At 42.3% G+C, this 26,970-nt stretch overlaps 1 protein-coding gene across 5 annotated transcripts in view; it reads right to left on the reverse strand.

Moving 5' to 3' along the window:
* Positions 1-1,116: 1,116 nt before the first annotated feature.
* The window catches only part of LOC123765261 (protein DOP1A), a 75,870-nt gene continuing 50,016 nt past the window's right edge, over positions 1,117-26,970 (reverse strand). For 4 of the 5 annotated variants that reach the window (XM_045753775.2, XM_045753774.2, XM_045753777.2 and 1 more), the window contains 7 exons: positions 19,216-19,427; positions 18,914-19,066; positions 17,733-17,928; positions 10,149-10,163; positions 2,738-2,905; positions 2,221-2,356; positions 1,117-1,552 (listed from right to left, as the gene is read on the reverse strand). In XM_045753775.2, coding sequence (XP_045609731.2) covers positions 1,256-1,552; positions 2,221-2,356; positions 2,738-2,905; positions 10,149-10,163; positions 17,733-17,928; positions 18,914-19,066; positions 19,216-19,427 — 1,177 coding nt within the window. In that variant the 3' untranslated portion in view covers positions 1,117-1,255. The remainder of the gene's footprint in view (positions 1,553-2,220; positions 2,357-2,737; positions 2,906-10,148; positions 10,164-17,732; positions 17,929-18,913; positions 19,067-19,215; positions 19,428-26,970) is intronic. The other variant, XM_045753776.2, reaches the window with a different exon arrangement.

A 26,970-nucleotide genomic window follows, 5' to 3' on the forward strand; every position in this document is an offset into this window, starting at 1 on the left:
TTGGCTTTAATTCATACCCTTAATACAATGTAAAGGAAATTGTGTTTAACAAAAACAAATGCAAGTCTACATTCAATATTTGCTGCATAAATATATGAAACCATGTTCCTGTAAGTAAATAATGTCATTTTTTCTGTGAGGTATAGAACAAAATAAGCCTGTTTGGCTTTGGAGCAGCACCTTCACATCCTGTGGTCCTGGTGCTCTTATTAAAACTGAGCAACAAATATATTCCAAGTACAGTGCAGAATATTGGAATATTAAACAGGGGCAAAAAGATGCATCCCTTTGCCAAGGTAAGCTTGGTCACCAATGAATATTTAAGTAAGATAAACACCCAAACCTCCAAATCTAATGCCATATGACCAAAGGAGCAAAAAAAAAAAAAAAAAAAAAAAAAAAAAAAAAAAAAAAAAAAAAAAAAAAAAAAAAAAATTACATTATTGACTGGCCATCGTAATCTCCAGATCTCAATATGACTGAACATTTGTAGTATAAACTAAATAAAACAGTTTACAAGCACAAGCTGCCCAATCTGAAGGCATTGGAAGAGCTATATATAAGAAGGGGTAGTTAGATATCCCTTCCGCCAAGAGTAAAAAACATATTAAAAGGCTACAAAGTGCTTCCTCTATACCATATTGTCAAAGCTATTGGAGGAAAAACAATATCTTACTGGATTTAATGCAGTGTGAATAAATTTAAACAGAGAAGATTAAATAAAATAAGCAATGTTTTTTTATTCCAATACAAATACATTAGTCTTATATTCACATTTAAGAAATATTCAATGTATACTTGCATTTATATATATTTTTTTTGTTAACACCATCTATCATTTACATTTTATCAACTCTACATGCTCAAAATATGCCTTCACCTAGAGAATTATAGTTGAATGGAGCCTAGATAGTCAAAACCTAAACATGTACCCCTTTTATTGTCCATTAAACTCATGAGAAATTACTCAATAAACTAATAAAATCACAAGAAATATAGTGTAAGAATTTATATACACAGAGAAATCACATCGTGATATATCAGTGAGAAAATCCACAGAAGCCGTGATGAGGATTCGAACCTACGTTCTGGGTATTCCCAGATGCATGCTCTAAATGACTACGACATGACATAGTCATAGCATAGTCGTTTTAGAGTGTGTGTCTGGGAATACCCAGTGCATAAGCTCGAATCTTCTTCACAGCTCCTGTGGATTTTCTCGCAAGAAATTGTATATAAATTACCTATGAACCTGTTATGAAGGAAGTGGTTCTAAGAAATCCCTTTCAATGACTGCTTCAATGTGAGCAAAATTTGAGGATGATAATGAAGTTGCAGCAGTTTGGCCCGAGCCAGATGATGACACGGAGGAAGAAAAAGGAATATGGCTTCCACTAGTAGCCTGTCCCATTGTGGCTGCCGCAGGGGTGAAGGTTGGCAACACAAGAGTATTGAAAAATGGCTGCAAATCCACAAGTGTTGAGATGCTGGATACTGTAAGCATTAGCTGGCCAGGATGGTGATCCAGAGTTCTGGTGTTCTTATTTCCAGTCTAAAAACAAAGTAAGAGGAGAGGTATTGTAAATCTAGCATTAGGTCATTCCTTAAAATGTCAACTCTAGTCTTTTCCAACAGAACTATCTTACTTTTAAGAGGTAACAATTTAGAAAATTCTTATGCAATTTGTATGGTATGTAATTTAATTTATTTATTAATAAGTTTTGTCCTTTCTGCTAAGTATTAAAATGACTAGTGCTGAACCTTTTCTTTGTCTCAAAATCTCTAAGCAGTGCAGCATTATACTGATTTAAGACATACCATGTTTCCATATGCACCCTCACTTGCTTCCTATTTTATCAGCAGTGTTTAACCCTTGTGTTGCTCAGGGCTAATTAGCATTTGTCACCCACACGCACATATGAAAAGCAAAATTGTGAAGAACAAGAAAAAATAGTATTGAGTGCAGCAGAGAAGGAAGTGGTGGTGAGCCCAGCTTCCTAGCTCCCAAAACTCCCAGCCAAAGATGAGACCTATCAACTCAAGATAACCTCAAGATATCAATGGGAACAATATCTTCAACTTCCCACAAAATTACTTACCAATTGACATTGGAATTTTATGTTATAATTTGCCAGTCATTCACTCCAAAGTACAGTATATCACATCATTTCCTCACTACTCTAATCATCTACTTAACTAAGCAAATGAACTGACACAAACCTTGTCTGCCATGAGCTTGGCAATACGAGCAATATGAGGCACAAAATCGCAGCTCTTTAGGAGAATACTTCCGGCTCCTTCAGTCTTTTCCTCAATGTCTGAGGTTGGAATTGGACCAACAAATGCCCAACGATACCTAGAAAATATATTAAGCTGTACTGCATATTTATGAATATCTACAGTTTGAGCATTAACCCTTAAACTGTACACCAGTTTTTAAATCAATTTTCAGGTGAACAAAAAAAAAATAAAAATCCCAAATTTTTATTTTTATTTTATATCATAAGGAACTTATTTCTGTCTGGAAAATAAAATCCTAAACATTTTAGTATAGCCATAATAAGGTGAAGGAATGTTGAAAATGTCAAATTCTGATGATCAGTTTTTAAGTTAACTATTTGTAATGAGATTTAGCATAGCATCAATGATTCCTACCATGATGACGATGTTCAACAAAAATTAAATTTGCATCATTGTATAAATCTTTGAAGTTTACTCCTTTATATAGGGCACTTACATTTGGAACTGTGGTAAATGCTGTGCAGGAAGAGCCAGCATGAGATCCAAGAGTTTGCATGCTGACAAATAGAGGGTGAGCCAGGCTGGGTGGTTGTGTGCATTTAGACCGTTCTGAGAGCTAAATACCCAAGATGAATCCAAGGTAGAAAGCCGCTTCAGATGAGAGCTGAAAAAGTGCCACAGTTTAAGAATGCTTTAAGAGCCTGATGACCACAGAGTTCATTAAACTTTAATTAGCAAATAGATCATTTGCAGATCCCAAGGTCATAATGATTACTATAATTTATTCATAGGTTACTATATTGGGTTTGTTGAATGATAATGTGATGGCAACTTTATAAACTCCTTGATGTAAAAATGTTTTCTGTGGAGAGCTCCATCAGCTTCCTGAAGCTATTCAAACTGATATACTGTAAAGCTATATTAGTTGGGGTCATCAGTCACAGAGTTCTTATGATTACCAGGAACCAATTACCAGGAGCTTACCAGAGTTCTTATGCTTACCAGCCAGAACCTTGCCCACTCAGAGAGGTTATCTTGAGGTTATCTTGAGATAATATTGGGGCTTAGCGCTCCCGCACCCCACAGCCTGGTCCTCGACCAGGCCTCCTCTTTGTTACACATCTCCAGGAAGCAGCCGGTAGCAGCTGTCTAACTCCCAGGTAACTATTTACTGCTAGGTAACAGGGGCATCAGGGTGAAAAACTCTGCCCATTTGTTTTCGCTTCCACTAGGGATCGAACCCTGAACCACAGAACTACAAATCCAAACACTGTCCACTCAGCTGTCAGGCCCGAGAGGCGCAGGGAGCAATGGCCTATGAACACTTTACATTTAAAGTACAGTATTTCATACTTGCCATCGACCAGGGAAGGCATCCAGATGGGTAGGCGAACAAAACAGACCACTGGCTGGTTGAAAATTGCAATCTACGTCTTCAAAAGAGCAAAAGAACTCCCTCAGAGAGAAAAACTAACAAGCAACGCTTTGTCCAACTAGCCCTCCTGCTCATTAGTGCCAACTCCCCCTCCCTGCAGGGGGAGAAGAAGCCGGCCTGGGCAAGTTGGGCTTCTGGATTTTCTGTTCTGGATTTTTGCCTTTTGAGGCTGTTCCTGCACTTGTGGTGTATGTTGGCCAGGTGATCTTGTGTACTGGAGCTGCCCATGTCAAGGGACACCTTCCCTAGGTGCTCAGATCAGGCAGCAGATGCATTTTTCTGTGATGCTTGCTGAGTCGCCGGCTGCTCGAGCAACTGTGAAAGAGCTTGAACTTTTCCCTGTTGGTTTACCCACAGAACAGGGTCTGGCTTTGGAGGCTGATCTGTTATCTTCGGGGCAGCCCCTTTTGCTACTCTCATGATCACTGGGTTCGGCCGAGATAAGTTCTCCTTGTTATGTCCCTGTTTTTCCTTCTCTGTGGGTAATTAGCTTCAGGGAGCCGATGGAGCTTCCCACAGTAACCTAGCATTGAATGTAATGAAACGCCAGTTTGTGTGAGCCCCGGAGGCTCCCTGACCTCTCCCTCCCTTCGGTCATCGGTTATCATCATTCAAGAACTGGAGGGTGGGTAGCCCTGCTCCCACTTTCCCTACATGTGCAGAGGAGGGAGGGGGGGCAATAACGAGCAGGGGGGTCGAGGGTTAGTTGGATAAAGTGTTTGTTTTCTTTCTGGGGGAGTAGTTAAGTAATTATCAAAAGAAGGCACCAAGCCGGGGAGGCTATGTAGCACCATCAAATGTATGAGATATTCAAAAGGCACTAAATATCACTAAGGATGACAATACGAGAACAGAAGTGCATAAGGCAAACAACATCAAAGGTATTCGATTCACCAAGGATCTATCTATCCTTGATAGATCAAGTCTATCTATTGAGGGACAGGTGACCACACGGGACAGTCAGGAAGCAAGATGCATGCATATCCTGGAAGTCAGGACATTCAACAAGGATATGCAGGACCGTAAGAGGGACAATGCAGTTAGGACAGTAAGGAGCAGGGCGGTGCTCTTTTAAGTGCCCGTGAGTTAAACGAGGTATGGCCAATACCTAACCTCGCCAGAGCCATTTCCCACTGCCAGTTACGGTATTAGGAGGAAGGCCATGGGGGACACACTACCCTTAAGAGCCAAGCAGCTTGTCACCAGTAACAGAAGACCAGCGATCATGACAACGGGCACAGATTAAGGAACGAATCACAGGGCAGAAGTTGTAATATGGAACACCTTTGTGGTAAATGGGACAAGTGTGGATAGCCTTTCTGAGGAAATTGTTTTGCTCTTTTGAGGATGTAGGTTGCAATTTTCAACCATCCAGTGGTCTGTTTTGTTTTGGCTACCTTCTGGGTGCCTTTCCTGGTCGATGGCAAGTATGACATACTATAAATGTTAAGTGTTCATAGGCCATTGCTCCCTGCATCTCTCTGAGGGGGGGGGGGGGGGTCCCGGTAGGCATAACGCCAACTAATATAACTTATATCAGTTTGGATAGCTTCAGGGAGCCTCTGGAGCTCACCCAGAAACTGGCATTTCATTACATTCAACATTGGTTTTTTACTGCATGTTACCAAGTATATAAAAAATTAATAGTTTGCTTTGGTACATCATTACTAGCAACTCCATCATAGCACTATGTTGTACTTATAAGTTTTATTCTTACCCAAAATGTTGAGCACACTATGGACTCTAGAAATGTAATTTGTTTAATATATTTAAACTGTACCTAAACAATGTTAACAAAATGAATGGAATAATTCATCTATCTTTCATCATTCCAAAAACTATTATGAAATGTTGATACATTTTGCAATTACTGTATATAAGGAATATTTCTTAAATGGAATTAGCCATAAATAATATACAAACAATAATTCCATGAAGAAAGAAGAAAAAATTTAGTTTCGTAAGAATCTTTTAACAATAATATGGATTAGGTTTAGATATAAAGCATTTAGGGCAACATTTTCAAAATGATGTGACATTTAAATGTTATTTGCAGGCAACATATGCAGTACAGTTATAGAATTATAATACTGTACAGTGAAGGAACATACTTTTTTAATTAGCAATTGTAGCAGAGAGATACCTTTAGATTTGTAATTCAGTAGAGTTAGGTACTGCAACCATCTCTTACACAAGCATATATTATTGCATAATTTTACATAATAATTTATTGTAAACTCTTCAGAAAATGAAAGTAGGTAGGTAGCTCGAGCGTTGTCCGTGAGCTCACCACAACACACTAATGTTTATACTCTTTTCAGCTTTCTCATCTCAATTTTCATGCTACATCAATTCAATTTGGTATCAAATTGTTTGCAATAGAATGCTATAAGGGGATATTTGCATATAAAACCATTTAAGTCTCACTTTCCTATACTTTAGACCCGCCGCACACTGCAAGATAGTCCGAGTGTTGCCCGAGAGCTCACTCCTCCATTATGGGGCCGGCCGGCCGAGTGGACAGCACGCTGGACATGTGATCCTGTGTACGTCATTCTCTAAGAGAGATCCTCACTGTCCCAGTATATGATGGTACAAGACCATCATATGGTCTTGTACCATGGTCTTTTGCTGAATGGCTGTGCAAGAGTTTGGGTTGGCTCTTTGCTTTTGCTGCAATGTCATTCTCAAAATTGCTGCACTGATGCCCTCCTAATTCTTGTGTACTCATTTCTGGTCCAATTTAGTGTCTCCTCTGTACCCATGACCTTATAATTTTTCATGCGTTTTCTGTCTTCTCCTTTTCCTCCATATAGTACACTGTTGAACCATCAGATTGCAGTTCTCCTTTTGTACACTTCCCTTTTGTCTACTTTTGAAAGGTATGAACTGTTCTACTGCGTCTTTACATTTCTGTATTAGGCCTTCCATCATTTCGTTTGTTGTTTTTCCTTCCATTTCAGTCTCATACTGAACATCCTGCAGATAATCCCTAACCCTCCCATAGTCTCCTCATTTGTATTCTCTTTTGCACCTTTCCTTTTTCCAACTCTTTTTTTTTTGTTTTCAGTTTTACAAAGTAATCAAACATGATAATACAGTAGTCACTGGCTCTTAGTGGTACCTCATATTTTAAGTTCTCTACATCTTCATTTTGGGCAAACATCAGGTTTAGGGTAGCTGGTCGATCACCTTCTCTATCTCTTGATGGCTCTTTGATATGCTGCTATAGGAAGTGTTTGCCTGTAGTGTCCACAAGTCATGCTACCCTTGTTTCGTCTTCACCTTGAGGATCCTTTGTTGATCAGTCTTTTTCCCTGTGGTTAAAATCCCTATGTATCAGAATCTTTGCTCTGAATCTACTTGCTACTGTGGCCACCTATTCTATTATCTTCATGTATGTTTAACTGCATTATCAAATTCCTCCCCTAACTTTGGTGCTGTTTATGAAGGGTTGTAAATAACACCTACCATTATCTTTATGGTCCTTGCTGTTATCATATCCAGTATAAAATCTTTCTGGTTGATTACCTTCAGAATCTATCACCTCAAAGCTCCAATTTTGTTGTATCAGTAGGGTTGTTACTCTTCTCCCAACACCCCCCTGTTTATCCTTTCTTACTACCTGGTATCCTCTTGGGAAGATTGCATCTTCTATTATGTTCATCAGTTTTATCTTCATATCTGCAATGATATGAGGATGTGGTTCTGTTATCCATTCCTCCAACTCTACTTCTTAATTTGTAATGCCATCTGCATTTGTGTATCAAGTTTTATGATACTTCTACTGGCCTGTTCTGTTTCATACCAGGTGAGGGGTAGACTTTTCTTTTGGGTTAGTTGTAGTTCCATTCCAGAAGGTGGCTTTTGTGAGTAATGGTCTAGTCACACACACTTTTTCCTAGGCTCTTTCTTCGCCAGTGTGATTACACCCAATTTCTTGCTGTGCCCGATATCCTCCTCCTGCCCGAGACTTGCACTTCTTATTCCCTCTGAACTTTGATGTTTACCTTGGTTCAGTGGTTGAAGAAGGTCTCTCCTGTTGGTCTGATACGTTCTGGTGACTGTTCGGTTAGTGGATATCTGGGTCATTTCTGCAAGCTTGGGCTTGGGATACTCAGGTATTCCACCTTGTGACTTGAGTCTTTGTTAGGCATGGTCTTCCTTTCCTCGCCAGACAACTACGTTTACCCTCAGGACTGCCATTTACAATTTGTTGGACAAGAGAATTCCTTTGGTTACTCCATCTCTCTGAGTATTCCTGGCTGTTTCTAGGTCTGAAGTAGGACTCCCCAAAATCTCAGTCTATACTAAATGTCTTCTTTCTCTATGTAGCATCTATTTAGTCTAGCTACATCATCAACAGGGCTCTCAAGGTGGCAAAGTCCCTTGCACTACATGGAAAAGGAGCAATTCAAATAAGTGAGTCCAGAGGAGGAATGCAAATACTCAGAGAAAATAACTGGATAGGCAAAGGAATTGAGACCAGACTAGCTAGAAAGACTAAGAGAGCTCATTAATCTGAATTCCAGTATCCTGAATGAAATCACATTCATTGTTTTCAAGTAAATGACATGAGTAACAAGGTAAATGGTGGAGTAGCCAGGTAAACAACGGGAGTAGCTGGGTAATCAGTAGGAGTAAGAAGGAAAACGGCAGAAGTAAGAAGGAAAATTGAGTACAAGGATTGAGGTACAAAAATTTTAAAATTTATTAATTAGAATTTTTGGACATTCCTGTTAAGAAATTTGGTTAAGTTGAATGTTCAGCTAACTCAAATGAGGGTGGACCCCACATAATTTGGATTACCAAGCATAGATAAGATAAGTAGATAAAAGCCAGGCAACTTAAATCACTTGAGTCACATGATTGTAAAGCATAAATAATGATACTAATAATAGCAACAGAAGTCCTCATGCAGGACAGGATATCCTTGGAATTCAACAAACTATCTACCTTACACTAAAAAGGCTCAGTAATAAGAGTGGTGACAGTTGGCAACCCTCTGTAACCTGAGCTGCCATCTGGCAGCGAGTCTTGGAGGTTTACACAAGGGTTGTTATCTGTGTCAAACTATTGGTCAAACTGTTTTCAAAATGTCTTAATCATTTCTAGGAGGTTTGGATATTTTTAGGTGATGTTTAAACCTTGTGTGGCTTGTTTGATGTACTGTAGCACTTTTAAATTTGCATATTTCATCATCTCTGTTAGGACACCAGATTTTGGTCCTAATTGTTAGTAGGAGCTCAGTGCCTTAAGCTAAGGGAAGTTTCTGAAGAGTCCAGTACAGAAAATTCCCTTTCATGTGTAATGTCTTCACTGATTATTAATGGCTTAAGTCATTTGCATATATCTAAATTTCAAGTTGCAAATCTAGAATAGATGTCCTATGGCTCTTTAAAAGGCATAACATCTTGCATAGCATTTGACTGACTGGTGAGGTTGCACTTGCAGCCAATACTTATTAGGACAATTTGAAGGAAATCATGGAAGGTGGTTACACACTATAGTGAGTTTTCAATGTTAATGAAAGGCGGCTGTATATTAATTCTTTGTATGCATGCCACTCATGCATGTGTGGTGCATTTACGGTATATTTATTTTATATGAATGGGCAAAAATACATCAAGAAATTGTTTTCAAGGAAAAATATTTTAAATTGCAATTAAATATATGACAGGTTTTGTTAAAAGCACCTGTGCCATTTAGTGAGGATTACTTGTCGAGTAATAGCATAATTGGTAAATTCTTCAAAATATTTATTGACATGGAAAATTTATGAGATCTGCCATTACCACCAATCTAAATTTATATCTGTAACTTTACTGCTAATTTATTACAGTATGGTATAAAATACATTGTAGGTATTGTATTTAAATATTGACCGAAATGCTATGCCAGAAAACGGTATGCATGTTAGTGGCTTTGCAAGAGTGTAAGAACACCAAATGTTATGCACTCTCACAACCCAATATACCTACATGTAAAAAAAAAAAAAAAAAAAGTTTAAAAATTAAAATAAAATAAATAAATATTGAAACATGAGCAATGATTACACATTTTTTGTTCTCCGGCCAATTATACAAAATATATGGTACAGTACATACAATGAGATAGCATACATTACGGATATTAAGAAGATAAAATTCTGTAAAACAGTAAAGCAATAAAAAAATTGTAGGAAATAAATGCTAATTTAATAATGGTGCACCTGAGTATGTAAGCAACCAGCATTAGCTTAACGGGCAGATGCACAAGGTATGCTTTAAAAATAAATTATGGATCAGGTTTATAGCTTAAACTTGAGCAATAAAGTCAGAGGTGCTAAATGAATCAGGAGATTGTAAGTCTTTGACTTTATAGGTTAGGCAACAAGCTTTTCCTGAGAGATAATTGATTTTCAAATAATGACCAAAACATAAAAACAGCCTACTGTACTAGCAAAGATATTCCTGTAACTACCAATCATTACCTGCCCCCCTTCTTGCTGTTCGCCATCAACGCACCATCACCAGCAACATAGGCAGGACGGGGAAGAAATATAAGCTATTATAAAAGATACTTCCATACTCCTGGAAATACTTGTGACAAAGTGTAAAACCTGATTTGTGTGTTTTGTACAGTATTTTAAAATAAAGTCTAAGGTAACTGTGAGCACCATTTCCACAAATATTTAAAATTTAGGTTATATAATATGTGTATGCAAATTCTGACCAGTGATTAATGATCTCTTTCCACTCTTCTTTGGATGAAGGAAATGAAGCACTTTTAAAGTAGAAATAGTTTGCTACATTCTCTCAAGACAGTTGCCTGATTTATCATTTGCAAATATATTTTAATCTGAAGATAAAACCAGCATTGAATGTAATAAAATGCCATTTTCTGGGTGAGCCCCAGAGGCTTCCTGAAGATATCAAACTGACATGTGCCATATTAGTTTGGTGCTATCAGGCCCTGAAGTTCGAGTGCCAACCGGGGGCCACGAGCTAGAACTTGGCCCTCCCTCAGAGAGGCGAAGGGAGCAATAACCATATGAGCTCTCTACATTTAGAGTTTGTCATGTCTGCCACTGACCGGGGATACCTCCAGAGAGGAGGGCAAACCATTACAAACCTCTAAATGGTTAAAATTGTAACCTATGTCTGAACAGAACTTCCCCCAATAGAAAACTATGGAACAAGCAACACTTCATCCAACTAGCATGCCTGCTTGTTAGTGCCTCACCCTACCCCAACAGGGAGCACTGGGGAGTGGGGACCCCTCTCAGGTGAGCAGGCAGCACCACTCTCAGTTCGGAGAATAACCTCTGACCATGAGGGAGGGAGGGAGTCAGGGAGCCTCCGGGGCTCACCCTGAAAATGACATTTCATTACATTCAGTGGTAGTTTTCTGAGGGGAGACCCTGCGGCTGCCTGAAGCTATCTACCCACAGATAAGTAAAAGCAGGGATTTACCGGGATGTGGCAGCACCGCAGGTCTCACGATGAAAACGAGACAACTGGCCGCGACAGATGTCCCTAGGCCACACAAGGCCACAGAGGGTCCGGGACGTTAACAAGATATCTAATTGAACCCTGATATCAAATTTTTCAAAACCCCCGTGCCCGAATATTGACCCATGACACATTACCAAAGATGGCAGCAAGAGCTACATACTTCCTCACATCATGGGCATGAGGGCAGACTGCAGGCTGACTAGACTTGATAACCCTGCAGACAACTTGAGAGAGACAAGCCCTAGAACAGTGAACCAGGGAAACCAGGTCCAGCCAGAGCGTGTCTACTGTCGCTGAACCAGTAGTTCGCAGGTAATGACGTAAAGCAGCAACCGGACGGTTTGTAATGGTTCGCCTACCTTTATGGAGGTATCCCCAGTCACTGGCAGACATGACAAACTATATTTAGAGAGCTCATATGGCCATTGCTTCCTTCGCTTCTTTAAGGGGGCCAAGTTTTGGCTTGTGGCCCCCGGTAGGCACTTGAACTCCAAGGACTGATGGCACCAAATTATTATGGCACATGTCAGTTTGATAGCTTCAGGGAGCCAACAGGGCTTCCCTCAGAAAACCTAGCACTGAATGTAATAAAATCTCTCTTTCTGGATAAGCCCGTGACTCACCGAAGCTATCTTACCGAGATTTCTCTATGGAAGTGGGTCATGTCAGATGCCGAAGTTCAATTTGGCCTACCGGGTACCAACGCCAAAACCGTCGCCCAATTTTCATCACAGAGGAGCACAGAGCAAGTTACAATTTGCCACTACACCGGGAAAGCATCCAGAATGTTATTAAACTTTACAGACAACTGGGTGTGCAAAACTCATACAGTGTAGTACCATCCAGGTGGCCCATCTTTTGCATGCAGCAATCTTCCTTGATCAGCTCTGAAGGTGAACACCCCACCATTAAATTGACTAATCTGGTAGGAAAAAAAGGAGAGAGTCAGGGAGTCACTGGGGGTCATCCAGGAAGAGATGTTTCATCACATTCAGTGATGGGTTTCTGGAGGAAGCCCTCCAATGGCTCCCTGATGCTAACCAAAGTGAGCAAAAGTGGGACTTACCAGAGGAAAGAAGAAGACCGAGGCCAACACAGCATACTTATGAACATTATGGGCCCAAGGGTAAACTGCAGGTTGGCTAGATCTAATGACACTGGGAAATTACAGACCTTGGAACAGGGAACAAACGAAACAGGGTCATTCCAACAAGCATCCACCAAGGTAGAATTGGTGACCCACAGGTAGCGGTAAAAAACTGCCAATGGACACAAGTGATGCACTCCCAGCCAGACTAACCAAGCATCAATCATCAAAAGACCCTTCAAAAGCTAGCCGACTCATTCTTTAACAGAAAAAAGAAGTCTGCACATGAAAAAACTGCCCAGCAGGGCCAAAGGAACTAGACCCACCACCTCCAGAGAAGAGCCTAAAATTCCCCAACCCTACAGCCAGAGGTGAGAGCCAACAAAAAACAGCTTTGAGAAAGAAATAAGCTGAAGGGGAAACCTAGAAACAAGGGGAGGAAAGGAAGACTAAAACCCAGTCCAGAGACTGGGACAGCTCAGGAGGAGCATGAGCTGGCCAGAGGTGAAAAAGCATAGGAGACAACTTGTGGAATGGTGCCGAGGAAGAGCTGATGCTGAACGCAAGCAACAGGGGTTCCGCCAACACCAAGTGATTTAAGAGGAGATATTATTAGACATGAGATGCCAATAGAGAAACAACAAAATAAAAGGATAGGACAACCTTGACCAAAACTCAAGAAAGATTATGAAGAGACAGATAGTGGTGAAATGAGCGCCAGGCAATCTCATACTGCCCCTGCGAGCAAAGATGCAGGTCGTACACCAACAAATCAGCCACCTGTTCACCATACAAAAGGCAATAGACAGACATCAAAAACTTCAGACACACACAGCAGAGGAGAAGGTGGACCAAGTGAGTACAAAGTCAGGCCAATCTGTTGAAAGTGGTGGGGCAGTAGAAAGTTGCTCAGCTTCAGACACTGGGCTAGAAGTTCCAGAAACTAAGTATGGGCATAACATATGACCTGGAGTAATATATGAACTGGGGTAAAAAGGTAAATGAGAATCCACCAAGACCAGTTCAGCCAAAAGGTATCCACCATGGGAGCCTCATGATCAGGAAACAGAGGCACATAGGAGGGAAGGCAGCAGTTCCACAATGATGTAAAACAGTCCACCTCGAGGTGAGCAAACATATCGCAGATCAAACGGAAGGATGCATTTTTTAAAATCCATGCCATAGAAATGGGATTGAAATGAGATAACTCATCCAAAAGAACACTGAGATACTAAGAAAATTAGATGACTGTCATGCCCATCAAGAGTACCGAGACAAAATGAGGGTATGGGGCACACCACATAGCAAATGGAATAAATGCCATGTTATGGAATATGGAATAGGCAAAAATAGACCCCACACAACCTACAAATTATGTGAGAAAGCTTTAAAAATTATAATAAAGAAAGAGATGTAGGAGTTGTTCTAGACAGAAAACTATCACCCGAGGATTACATAAAGATCATTGTGCAAGTAGCCTATGCTACACTTTCCAATTTCAGATTTGCTTTTATATACATGAATGGTGAAAAACTAAAGAAATTGTTCATGAACTTTGTGAGACCAAAGCTGGAATATGCAGCGGTTGTATGGTGCCAATATGTTGAGTAGCACATCAAAAAACTGGAAAAGGTGCAAAGACATGCAGCTAAATAGCTCCCGAAGCTGAAAGACAAGAGCTACAAGGAGAGGTTAGAGGTATTAAATATGCCAAAACTAGAAGACAAAAGACAAAAAAGTGGTATGATCACTCCTTACAAAAGAGTAACAGGAATCGGCAAAATTGATAGGGAAGAATTCCCGAGACTTGGAACTTCAAGAACAAGGTCAAAGATTTAAATTAACTAAACAAAGTTGCCAAGAAATACAAGAAATTCAGTTTCACAAACAAAGTGGTAGACAGTTGGAACAAGTGGTGGAGGCAAAAACTGTCAGTAATTTTAAAGCATTATATGACAAAAGAGTGCTGGGAAGATGGGACACCAAGAGCATTGCTCTCATCCTGTTACTACACTTAGGTAATAATTACACTGTATAACTCCCCATGTGTGAATCGTGCGAAGAGCCAAACCATGAGAAACTAAAAGCTGAATTACTCGAAATATCTAACTCCAAATTAGATATTTGATTGACTGAAGTAGGGAGATTGACTGAAGTGACTCCCTAGGGTTCATGCAACGGTACTACTGGACAGCAGTCGGAGAAGAATCGGAGCATGAAGTCCAGTGGGGGACAAATCCTCCTTTGGGTCCTGCCACACAGCCACAAACTCATGCAACATACTGTGCACCCAAAAGAACAGGCCTCACCACCAACACTGGGCAGCCTGGTGGGTGCTGGTCAGAAAGCCCCAGCCCAGAGCCAAATTGTCCGTGAACACATCGATTGATAGGTAATATAGCACCATGGGACTGAACTCCGAAAAATCCAAAGCAGCAGCAGCCCCAAGACAGGCATGTGGGTCCAAATCTGCCAGTCCTGGGAGCAATGAAGTGGATGGAACAATAAAAACTAGAACAACACCTGAAGCCAAACTCTGCCCGGGGAAGAGAACACAGGCAAAATTGAGGCTCCACAAACTGGTCAACTAACTGGCAAGTCACCCAGGGTTGAACCAACATCAGCAGGCGATGAAGCTGCAGATGATGCAAACTGCTGGAGACTAAGAGAGAACCTGGTCAAAAATCCCAAACAAGACCCAACTAAGTCAAAGCCTGAGACACAATCAACTGGGACTTCCAATATTTCATAAAGGACCCAAACCTAGCAAGCCGGTTAAGACCCAAATCCCTGGCTAGATGACATGTGGACTGACTGGGAGGCCAAACCAGCCATTCAAGAGGTAGGCCAACACACATGAACTCCTAGAAGGTGCAGCCAGGTAACAATCACACACACTAACCTGATAATCAAACAGCGAGCCAGATTCAAATCAAAAGGAAGAACCTTGAAGTGGTAAGCCTGATACCCCACCACAAAACCTAACCAGTAGTGCCTGAACCTGGGATGAATAGGGATGTGCCAGTATACATCCTTGAGGTCCAGGAACACTATCCAAGCTCCAGCCTGTAAAACCAAGTGCACTTGAACCAGGTGGTCATGTGGAAGATTGTATTGGACAGGGAATGAAGGTGTTCAAACCCAAAAGACCAAAGATGTACTATTGGTCCACCAAGTCCTTCTTTGGGATCATAAACAACTGGGACACCCACTGAAGGGATGAGGTCAATTTGATTATGCTTGCATCAAATCAACCCACAATGACCAGATGCAATGACCTGGAGACAGTAACTGACCCAAAGGCCCCAGCCCGAAGAAAGGAAGAGAAACTGACCAATTCCAATGCAAGCCACGGGAAATAACCTGAAAGGCCAACAAATCATGGGACAAGGAGCTGGCAAAATGCACCAGACATCCTTCCTATGGCAGCATCAAATGGAAACTGTGAAAGGGGCCAGTGCCTACCATGAGCAGAACCACTCTACTGCGATGCATAGTTATAGCATCTAGCAGAAAATGGTCTCGCAACAGGAAGTATGTCAACCTGGGAATCCGACCTTCCTGGGAACCTACCTTGACTAATGACAAGCAAGATCCTTACCCTACCAGACCACTTCTGGAAGATGGGGATGGGGGCAGAACCCAGAGAAAACAACAAATGATCAAAAGGCCAACAGGAGAAGGCTGCCACAGTCAGAACTTGAGACAGCATCCTCTAAAAAAAAAAGAGACAAGAAAAGGGAAGTGAACAAAAGGGAAAGGGACCAAGCTGAATTTAATGAACAGGATAACATGGTCTGTCAGCCCTGATTCAACAGGCAGCATGGTGGAGGTAGAAAGCATGATCAACATCTGGTAGCAAAAACTATGGACACCCTTCAAGGAGTTTGGGTTCGATGATTTGAACTAACCATGCCAAAGACTTGTGACGAGATTGCCCAGGCCTGAAGGCAACTAACCAAGAAAGACACCCAGGCACTGAGGTTGCTCACTGGAAGACAGACATCATGTGTAGCCAAAACAACCAGGTTACAACTGGCATCTGCAACATGTCATATAAACAAACATATGTACCACAATACAACCAACAGATGCCCCCAGCCTAGAGTCCAAGGAGAGGTGTCAAAGACCTGTGAATAGTCATATGTGAGGCTCTCCACCCCCAGTGGCCTGGTCTCTCAGGGGAGAACTCCCGAACACATTTTGGTCATTATCAAAGATATCATCTCAATGCAGGAGCAGTATTAGCAGGCACCCTGAGACAATCCCATAGTGCATGCAGCCTGAAGCACAACAAAACTAAGCCCACACAAGTCAGAAAGAAAATATGTATGTGAAGGTAAAAACAAAAATATAGAATAAAAAAAAAGCAACTGGCCCCCCCCCCCCTTCCCTGCAGAAACATGTTCAAGGAGAACTGGTACTTAACTTGAAGAGGCTTACCACGCCTGAAAGACCTGGAACAGTACTGTCCTGTGGACATCAATGAAAGAAGATGGTTGCATGTAGAAGCCAGGCTGCCTAATGGTGGCATTCGGTACTACGAGTTCCCACTAATTTTGAATGTTTTTTTCTGTGTTAAACATTCGTGGAGTTGTTTGGCATTTTGAGGCTTCAGCCTCTGTTAACCCTTCAGTTGTCTGTAAAGCTTCTCTGACTGTCTGGATACTTTTCCAGAGTGGTGGTAAATTGTCACTGGCTCTCTTTACCTCTGTTGGAGGACCAGGTTTTAGGCTCTGGTCCCTGGTAGGAAATGGAACTCCCACGTTTGATGTAACCATTTGCCTGGAGTAACGTTAGTACGATAGCTTTAGGGAGCCACCAGGGGCTTCCCCAGAAATGTGGACTCCTGAATAAGCTACAGCTTTATATGTCACCCCATATGAAAATTAATTAAAGAGCAAGCCCAATCAAAATGTAAAGCCATGATGTGAAAGTATTTAGAAGCTTGTTTTAAGAAGTCTCACACTTGAGCAAAAATATAATTTAAGAATACTGCTCAATAGATTATGGCAGTCATGAATGTCATTTAAATAGACAATTTGCTCATAAGCAGAACACATTATATAGTATGATGTACTTCCACCAAGACAATATTTAGCTTTCCAGAGAAATGAAAATGAAATTCCTATCTAATGTTAACTTTGGAGAACAATAAAGCTGTATTGACCAAAAAATAAATAAGGCAACCAATGTTCATGAGAGTGCTCCATTTTCTGAATTGCTTTATATTAAAGATGCAATTACAGTAATTTAATATAAGGCATACTTTCTATACTGAATGAGAAGATATATGAGTGGTGCAAGTTAACAACAAAAATAAATTGTTACTGAAATTGCATGAAAATAACCAAATTTCAAATTTACTGATTCTATTTATGTGTGCAAGAATCCAATAATTCTAAATACTGTTGTATTAGTTAATCAACTACCCCTTACCAAAGGAACAGTGTTTAATAATACATCCACCTACCTGAATTGTTCTGTATCTGTTGCTAACTCTTGTTCCATCATGAGAAAAACTTGTACCAGTTCTGTTATAATAACAGGCCAGAGAGATGTTACTCCACGAGGTGAGAGCCTTAATAACAATACACGGAAGCACAGGAGAACTTGGGCCACCAGAGATGGAACAACTTGTCCTAAACGGGTCACCTCTGCCAAACGTTCTGGAAATCAAATAAGTAGGATCAAAACAAAATTTTTGGAAAATCTTTATATATGAATAATTAGTTTTAAACTGCTACTAGCATATGGTACATGTTACATTGACACTGCAAAGTTTATTTCTGCAATAATTTGCACTTTTATGTATTTTTACCTTTTTGTGGAAGGTAACCTAAGCCACAAGGGTAGTACTTACAGGGCACCTAGAGAAGGTAACCCGAAGTGCATGCAGCCCGAGTACAGTTGAAAACTACTCGTGGCACACACACCACCACTGAGGCAGGACCACACCACAAGGCACAGCACTGAAATGAGTTGGAGCCAGAGTCGCACGATCTGCCAGGTCACACATCAGCTGAGAACTGACTGTGTGGATAGCCGGTGCAGGGGTCTGAGGCTTCCCCTTTTTCCTCCCGGGTAGGGGGAGGGGCTGTGCAGACAGCAGTACGGTGACGATTGTGATGTCATGCTCATTTGCTAGTCTTATTTGGGGAATTTGGTCGAACAGTTCGACTTTCAGTAGCAATATTTTAACCAGATAGGGTTTGTTTCGGGGTGCCTACCTTCCTGGGTGCCCGACCCGGTCGATGGCAGACATAGAATGCTTCCAACCATACGGGGGTTTCCATAGGCTATTGCTCCTCGTGCCTCTCTGAGGGGGCCAGGTTCTGGCTCGTGGACCCCAGTAGGTCTAAGAACTCCATTCGCTTTGACTTATGCCAGGGTCTAATACATTCATATCAGCCCAGATAGCTCCGGGAAGCCGAAGGGGCTCCCCCTAGAAAACTGCAGCAATCTTCATTACATGTGGCCTAGACCTTAAGATTTTAGACACATTCTTACAATTGTCCATGCCACCAGAGGAGTTCCCAGAATCATAAATCTATTATGTAATAAGCATTTGTTATACTGTACATGGAAAAATAATTATTTCATGGGACACTTATTCTTCACTATAAACACATTCACACTACAAGTATGGCTTACCTTGAATATCTGGGATGTGACGCATGTACTGATCTGTCTCCGAGCAGAAAATTGTAAATGCCAATCTTTTTAAGAGATCAGCACGAGTCTCATATTCAGATTCTTTGCTTGAGAAAAGATTTAGTGATCCTCCTTGAGACATGGAGACTCTACCTGAATATTTAACAAATTACAAACTATATTTAAATATATTTAGTAAATTATGTAACAACTTATTTTATTAGTTTTTATAATTTAAAAATTAATATTAAATATTAAATTTTCAGTAATATTAATACAGAGAGAGACAAATATTAACTTACTCAACAGCTCTTTAAAGACACTTTTATCATGTGTACAAAGGTAATCAACAATAGTTCGCCAGTATGTAAGTATGGGGGGAAGCATCATGAAGGCTTGTGAATCTAGCAGAAGGTCTATAACATCTCTGCGCCAAGCTCGTACAGTATATTGGTACCCAGAAAGTGACGATAGGAGCTGAGAGCATGCCGCAAAGGCTGGCATATTATTGCGCCTGAAAAATCATAGTTGTTAATACTCCTAGTGAAGTATCAATTTCTATAAGTAATCTACCAAAATATATGCAGTGAAGTATATACCATGCAGTGCTTTCACTTTAAATACAACAACAGTTATATGTTTGTATGTAACATACTTTTGCTAAAAGGCTGAATGTCATCAAATGTGTAAAGTACATTTTATTCATAAACATGGAGAACAAATTTAATTCATTTGGAACCTTAATATTGAGGATGGGATTGCACACAAAAAACCGTCCACAACTGCTCACCAGCATCAAAAACACAATGTCTATTGACCACTGTGATGCGCCGAGTTTATTAGTGACATTCCCCGTGTGCATAAAATCAAATGTTTGCAAAAAAAATTATTTGATCTTTGTAAAATGATAAATTCCCTTCCCTGAATACGTACATGTAAAAAAAACTAAAAAATTCCCCCTACTGGTACTTTGGCTGTGGGGGACGTGGAGAAGGGGGCATCACGGCTGGTCGCCTGTGAGTGAAGCTCCCAGAGGCGGTCGCGCGCGCTATTCAAGCACCGCAAGTTGCAACAAATATATTTTCAATTATTTGTTCTATGTATTTCCAATGCGGTTTTATTAGATTTTTTATCGTATATGATGCATATTTGTGTTCTATTGTATACAATATGTATACAATGAACACAACCTTCATAATGTTCCATGGAACTGTGATACATGTGTCAGTAATGTGTCCACAATGAATGCTTATTGTTGCAATATTACTTGTTAAAGTCACTAAAATTACAATATGTACAGTTTCACACACTATTTACACAGTAACACACTGTATTACACACTCAGTACTGTACTTCGGAAGTGAGTGATAATTAACGAAGAAGTTAAAGGTACACAGCGCAACTTCGCTCTCGTTGCACCAGATACAGATAGATTTTTGCTTCCTGTTCTATGTTCTGTGTGCTTGCAAATAACGCACTTACGTACACCCTTGGCTTTAGTGCCTGTACGTGGTATGTAGCCAAGCTTGTGAAGCGTAAGGTAGATTTCTTACAATCTTGAAAAGATTGTAGGAAAAAATCTATTTGTAAGGTGGTTATGAAAAGATCGTTTTGTAAGGTCCCTCAATGGAAGAGCTTCAGTTATTCTGGAAGAGATTCAGTCAATTAGGAAGTGTGTCAGCCATTCGGGAAAAGATTCAGCTATTCTTGAAAATATATATGGAAAACCCCACCACGGAAGCTGCTAACAGTTCATCTATGCTACCTGTATCAGATGCATCATCACTGAATCCAGAAAACAATTCATCTATGTATCATCTATAAAAATTGGAGATGGCAAAGGTGGTGCTCTGAGCTATAAATGGATATGCTCAAAGCTACAACTGGATACGCTCACTATATCATCCTCATCCATGCTGTATCACTTGCATCCGACCTTTGTGTTAAGTACTTATTGCACTTAACTTCATCAATATCATGACCCTTATGTTCTTCAGACAATAAGGTCTAAATATGACCAACACAGAGCAATCTTTCAACACCGCGTTGGACAGGCGTTTGGGAGCCAGAGCGCCACCCATGGTTGCTCACTCAGTACTAACCCAGCCAGCAGCCCTAGGGCATTCTGGGAATTTTTTCCAAGATGGCTGCCTCTCACTAGAGGTCCCAAGAGTTCATTTCGTACACAGCCTACTGCACACGCATTTTGAACGGGTACGAAATATTCAAAATGTATTTTTTCGGTTGGCACAGTTTCCCGCCGACCGAGTTTTCTCGGTTGGAGCAGCACAGTGGTTAATGGCATTGTGAGAATGTATCATATATACACCAAAACTTAAAAATTTTACCCATTGTACTTTCTTGGAAACAAATAAAAATATAAATAAATAAATAAATAAATAACATCTCTTTACTAAGTTATTAACTGCCTCCTAACAGTTAACACTCCTGTGACAATTGTCAACTGTCAGAGCTAGAGAGATAAGGATATTTCAAACAAGTAAAGCAGCAAAATTACATTGCCAAAAATGTGGCATAAAAAAAATCCAAAACTCATCAAACATATTAATTTTATATGTATGCATACAGTATACTGACATGCATCTTTCTGGTAGAGCCCCTGTGGCTCCAAGAAGCTATCTCGCTGAGATTGCTCTGCCGAAGGTCACATCAATAGCAGGAGTTCTGTTTAGCCTACCTAAAACCAGAGCCAAAATTTTGCTCCTTCACAGAGGTGAATAGAGCAAGTGACAATTCACCACCCACACTGGGAAAGTATTCAGAAAGTCAGCAAACCTCTACAGACAATTGGAGAGTTCACAGGAAATGAATCCTTGAACCCACTAAACTTCACAAACGATTCACACAGAACAAGAGATTCACCCACACTAAATAAAAACTCATTGGTACTGATTGCCACCACCAGATGGTCCGGCCCCCTGCCCACACCCAGCTCCACTACTCGGTTCTGGAGCTGATCAACAACTCACAGACAAACCTGGATGGATGGAAGAGAATCAGGGAGCCACCAGGGCTCCACCACAAACAGGTGCTTCTTTACATTCAATGTTGGGTCTCTGTGGGAGGCTCCAGGTGGCTCCCTATAGCTAACCAACCAAAGAGAGCAAAAATGGAAAAACCAGAAAGAGGAAAGGCAGCAAGCACTAGGAAGAAGAGAACCCAAGCTGAGAGAGATGGCCCAAAGCAACAAATGACCAACTTGGACCAGGAACATTAAATACCAGATCGCCAGAGCCCTGTTATAATGCCAAGACTCCTGAGCCCAAACATCAGCCCAGGACATGTTGGAGAAGACTACAGCTGAAGCGACATATTTGTGAACACTGTGGACTCAAGGGGTAGACCACAGGCAGGCTAGACTTAATAACACTGAAGACAAACTGGGAATTGCAAGCCTTGAAACGGGACCATGGATACAGAGTTAACCAACAAGGTGCCCACCAAAGCAGAATTGGTGGTCTGCAGGTAGAGGCAAAGGGCTGCCACTGGACAACAAATTATGCACACCAGCAAGACCAACATCAATTAAACAAACAAATATCAATCACCGAAGGACCCCTTCAGAAGTCGGCTAACTCATTTATCACCAGAAAAGAAGAAGGCTGCAAATGAACAAACAGCCCATCTGGCCCAAAGAAACAGAACCACCACCACCACCACTGCAGAAGAGTGTGAAGTTCCCCAACTCTACAGCTGGAGGTTAGAGCCAACAAAAACACAGCTTGTGTGGAAGATATCATGAACCAAAGTGGAAACTGTAAACTGAGTTGAAGAGAAAAAGATCACTCGTTCAAGACACCAGGATGACTCAGAGGTAAATTGAGCTAGCCAGAGATAAAAAAACCAGCGTTGAATGTAATGAAATGCCATTTTCTGGGCGAGTCCCAGAGGCTCCCCGGAACTATCCAGGTTGATATGTATACTGTATCCCTAAACTTTGGCATCAGTCAGTCTGAATGGAGTTCTAGGCCTACTGGGGACCACAGCCAAAACCTGGCCCCCTCATAGAGGCACGAGGAACAATGGCCTATAGAAATGCACATGGGATTTGGAGCATTCTATTTCTGCCATCGACCGGGACAGGCACAAGAAAGGTAAGCGCTTCAAAACAAACTCCTATTCTGGTTAAAAAGGACTAAAATAGACCAACTAGTGGACAGAACTCCCTAAATGAAAATGAGCAAACAAGCATGACGTCACATGAGCCGCGCAGCTCTTCCCCCAACCCTGGGAGGGGGAAGGGGGAGCCCCAGTCCCCCATACCAGTGATCCACCCACCAGTTCTGAGGCTGGATGTCAAAAACGCGCGAAAAACCGCCGACCGGAGGGAGGGAGAGTGGGAGGGTTGCTGGGGGAGCCTCTGGGACTCACCCAGAAAATGGCGTTTCATTACATTCAACGAAGAGGTTCTGGGGGGAGCCTCTTCGGCTCCCCAGAGCTACTTCACCAAAAACGAAAATAGAGGGGCCTACCCGCGAGGCGGTCGGTGCTCACATCTCAACTCGAAGTCGAGACAACAGGCTGCAACAGCTGACCCAAAGCGACACAGGCCCAACTAGGTCCAGGAACATTTACGAGGTAGTGTGCAGCCAGGACCCTGTTCGACCTGCAAAATCACATGCCCGAATGTCAGCCCAGGACATGTTACCGAAGACAGCAGCAAGTGCAGCAAACTTATGAACGTCATGGGCACAGGAATAGATCGCAGGTTGGTTAGACCAAATAACCCTGCGAACGACCTAAGAGACCCGAACCCGAGAACAGGGACGAAGGGAAACCGGATCAATCCAAAGTGCGTCCCCAGCCACAGAGGCAGTGGTGCATGAATAACGGCAGAGAGCCCGCAACCGGAAACAACATATCATACACCCCTTTTCCTGACAAACCAAGCATCATCAACCCAAGGACCCCTTCGGAAAGCAGCAGTCTCATTCTCTCATTCTTCGCCAGAAAAGGAGGAGACACCTGCAATTGAACAAACCTATCACCCTGACTAAAAAGAGCAGAAATCCATTACGAAAGCATAATTCGGGTCGCGCAAGAGGTAAACTGCAAGGGCTTCCTGCACCACATGGGATGGGACCCGGGAAGCCGAAAACCTCCGGAAGAACAGAACCGACGGGATAACGGAACCAAACCCGGGGAGGGGTAGATGCCAAATCCAATTCGTAAAAGGAGGGAGCGAAATAGAACCCCCACTCTTTGTAACACCCAGTCCTGCTTGGAGGGTATAAAAACCCAGGCGGGGTCCAACGGGGCCCAAGGCCTCCAAGTCAACCCCTCCCCCGCCCCGGGAACCTCACCCCAAGGAGCCGGGGTCGAGCCGTCCTCCAAACTGCCTGCCTGTAAAAAAAAGCAGGAGCATATTCAAGCAGCTGAAAAAGCAGGAATGGAGGAGGCCCACAGGTCAGACCCAGAAGCTCCGCCTGAAGGACCAGGCTCGAATGCCTCTGCCGCCATCCCGGAAAGGAACATCCCCGATACTGCCCGAGTGTCAACACCAACCAGACCCTGTCCCGATTCCAAAACCCTCAGACGTTTCGGAGCCGGAGAAGGAACTGGATGAACAACCGAAAGGGAAGGACAAGGAGGGGCGGACAAAACCAAAGTTGAAGTGACTCTCACCCCCCAAGTCCGGGTCCCTATAACCAAAATGAGGCAGTCTCGGGGCATCCGGGGAAGCAACCAACCTATCGCGTTGCAGCAACCTAAACCAAGCATGCAACACTTCAGCTGCCTACACCCACATATGATCAGTAGCTTGGGTGAACTGGACTGTGTACAAATAACAAATGTCGCACGACTCCGGGTCAAAAGAATCACCGACCCTACAGGCAGTATGGTGGAGGCACAACCGATGATTGTCACCTTGAGACAAGGGGACAGAGCAACCGTCCACCTAGCACGAAGCACGAGGGGACTCAGCGGTCGCATCCATCAGACCAAGGAGCCCCCGTGGGGTTTCCAAGGGGCCCTTACCCTTTGTAACATGCTAAGGGAAGCCCAGGCAGGGTACAGCTAACCAGTGCCCCAAAACTACCAAACAGACTGCTAAAAGCTGTACCTCAGGCACGTACACACTCGTGGGGGCCTAGCGGAGGACCACCAATAACAAGAGGGTATGACCATGAGGCAGACCCTTCACCAGGCAGAGACAATAAAAAGAAAAAGAAAACCACACAAGAGGATAACATGCCCAAGTGGAACAGAGCCAGCTGCTATGAGAAGGTGATAAGCTGCATTGTACCCTGCGCCCCAAAATGTGTCGAAAACTATCCCCTACCCATATTCAAACAGGGGTAAACAAAAACCCCAACTGACTCCAAGGGCAGTCTATCACCGAGCAGTAAAAGACACAGCAAAGGTATACCCCAAGGTGACTTGTGGAAGGTGGCCCCAAACCCTAAGGGCTTTACTTACAGGGCACCTAGGGAAGGAAACCCTAGGTGCATGCAGCCCGAGTACTTGAAGAATAATACTCCTGGCTCGCACACTGACCGTAGAGACAGGACCACACCAAAAGGCACAGAAAACGAGACAAAATCTGGTGCCGGAGGCAAACGACCTTGCCATCAACACATCAGCCAAGAACTGAAGGATGGATCGCCGGCGCAAGGGTCTTTGGATTCCCCTTCTCCTCCTGGGGAGGGGGAGGGGGGTTGCACAGACAGTGGCATGGCAACATGATAATGTCAAATTAGTTTGCAAATTTTCATTTGGAGAGTTCTGTCCACTCGTTGGGTTTTTAGTAATTTTCATTTGGGGAGTTCTGTCGACTCGTTCGGCTTTTGGTAGTAATTTTTTCGCCAGAATAGAGGTTTGTTTTAGGGCGTTTACCTTTCTGGATGTCAGACCCGGTCGATGGCAGACATAGAATGCTCCCAACCACACAGCGGGTTTTATAGGCCATTGCTCCTCGGGCCTCTCTGAGGGGCCAGGTTTTGGCTCGTGGTCCCCGTTAGGCAAGAACTCCATGCACATTGACTAATGCCAGGGAGCTAATATATCCACATCAGTCAGGATAGCTCCGGGAAACCGACACGGCTTCCCGCCCCCCCACACAGAAAACAATGACGTTTCGGTCTGTTTTGGACCATTATCAAGAACAGATAGGCATCGAATGGCAACTATGAAGTGCCATATAAACAAGCATGTGAACCCAAGTGGATCCCGGTACAACCAACAGAATGCCCTCAGCCAAGGGCAAACACAAAGGAGTCAAAGATCCTTGAGCAGCCCAAGACTAGGCCCTCCACCACGGTAGCCTTCCTCTCAGGGCGAGTTCTCGAATACACCAAAGAAGGTAACTGTCAATGCAGGGGGCAGTATTAGTGAACTCTCGGGGAAAGAAACTCTAAGCACATGCAGCTCGAAACAACAGAAGCCATACCCACATAAGCCAGAAAAACACACACACATGAAGCTAAATACTAAAGAAAGGAACAAAATGCAAAGCAAATAGCCCCTGCAGGACAAGTTCAAAGATGGCTGGCCTTCAGCTAGAAGCAGAGGGGCTTGGCACATCTGAAAGATCAGAAGCAGTATTGGTAGAACTTTCCAACAGAACATCAACAACAAAACTGAGTAGGGCAACTAGCTGCGGGCAGGGTCCTGGTGGTGGCGATCGGTACTAATGAGTTTCGACCTAGTTTGCTTGTATCTCTTGTTTCATGAGAATTATTTGCAGAGTTGTTTGGTGGTCTCAAAGCTTCATTTACTGTGAACCCACTAATTGTCTGTAATCCTTTGCTGACTTTCTGTATGCTTTCCTGGTGTAGTAGCAAATTGTCATTCAATCTCTGTACCTATATGAGGGGGAGGTCAGGTTTTGGCTCTGGTCCCCAGTAGGTCAAACAGAACTGCAACTGATATTACTGTTTAGCTGAAGCAATCGAAGAGAGAGAGCTTCAGAAAAACTACCTCAGGGAATCACCAGGGGTCTTTCCCAAAAATGAAGCATGAGTTTTGATAATTTTGAACACATCTAATCAAAGAAAATGGTCAGTCAGATATTTGTAAGGCCAATATAGCTGGAT

The sequence above is a fragment of the Procambarus clarkii genome, chromosome 33 (genome assembly GCF_040958095.1).
Source record: "Procambarus clarkii isolate CNS0578487 chromosome 33, FALCON_Pclarkii_2.0, whole genome shotgun sequence".
Taxonomy (NCBI): domain Eukaryota; kingdom Metazoa; phylum Arthropoda; class Malacostraca; order Decapoda; family Cambaridae; genus Procambarus; species Procambarus clarkii.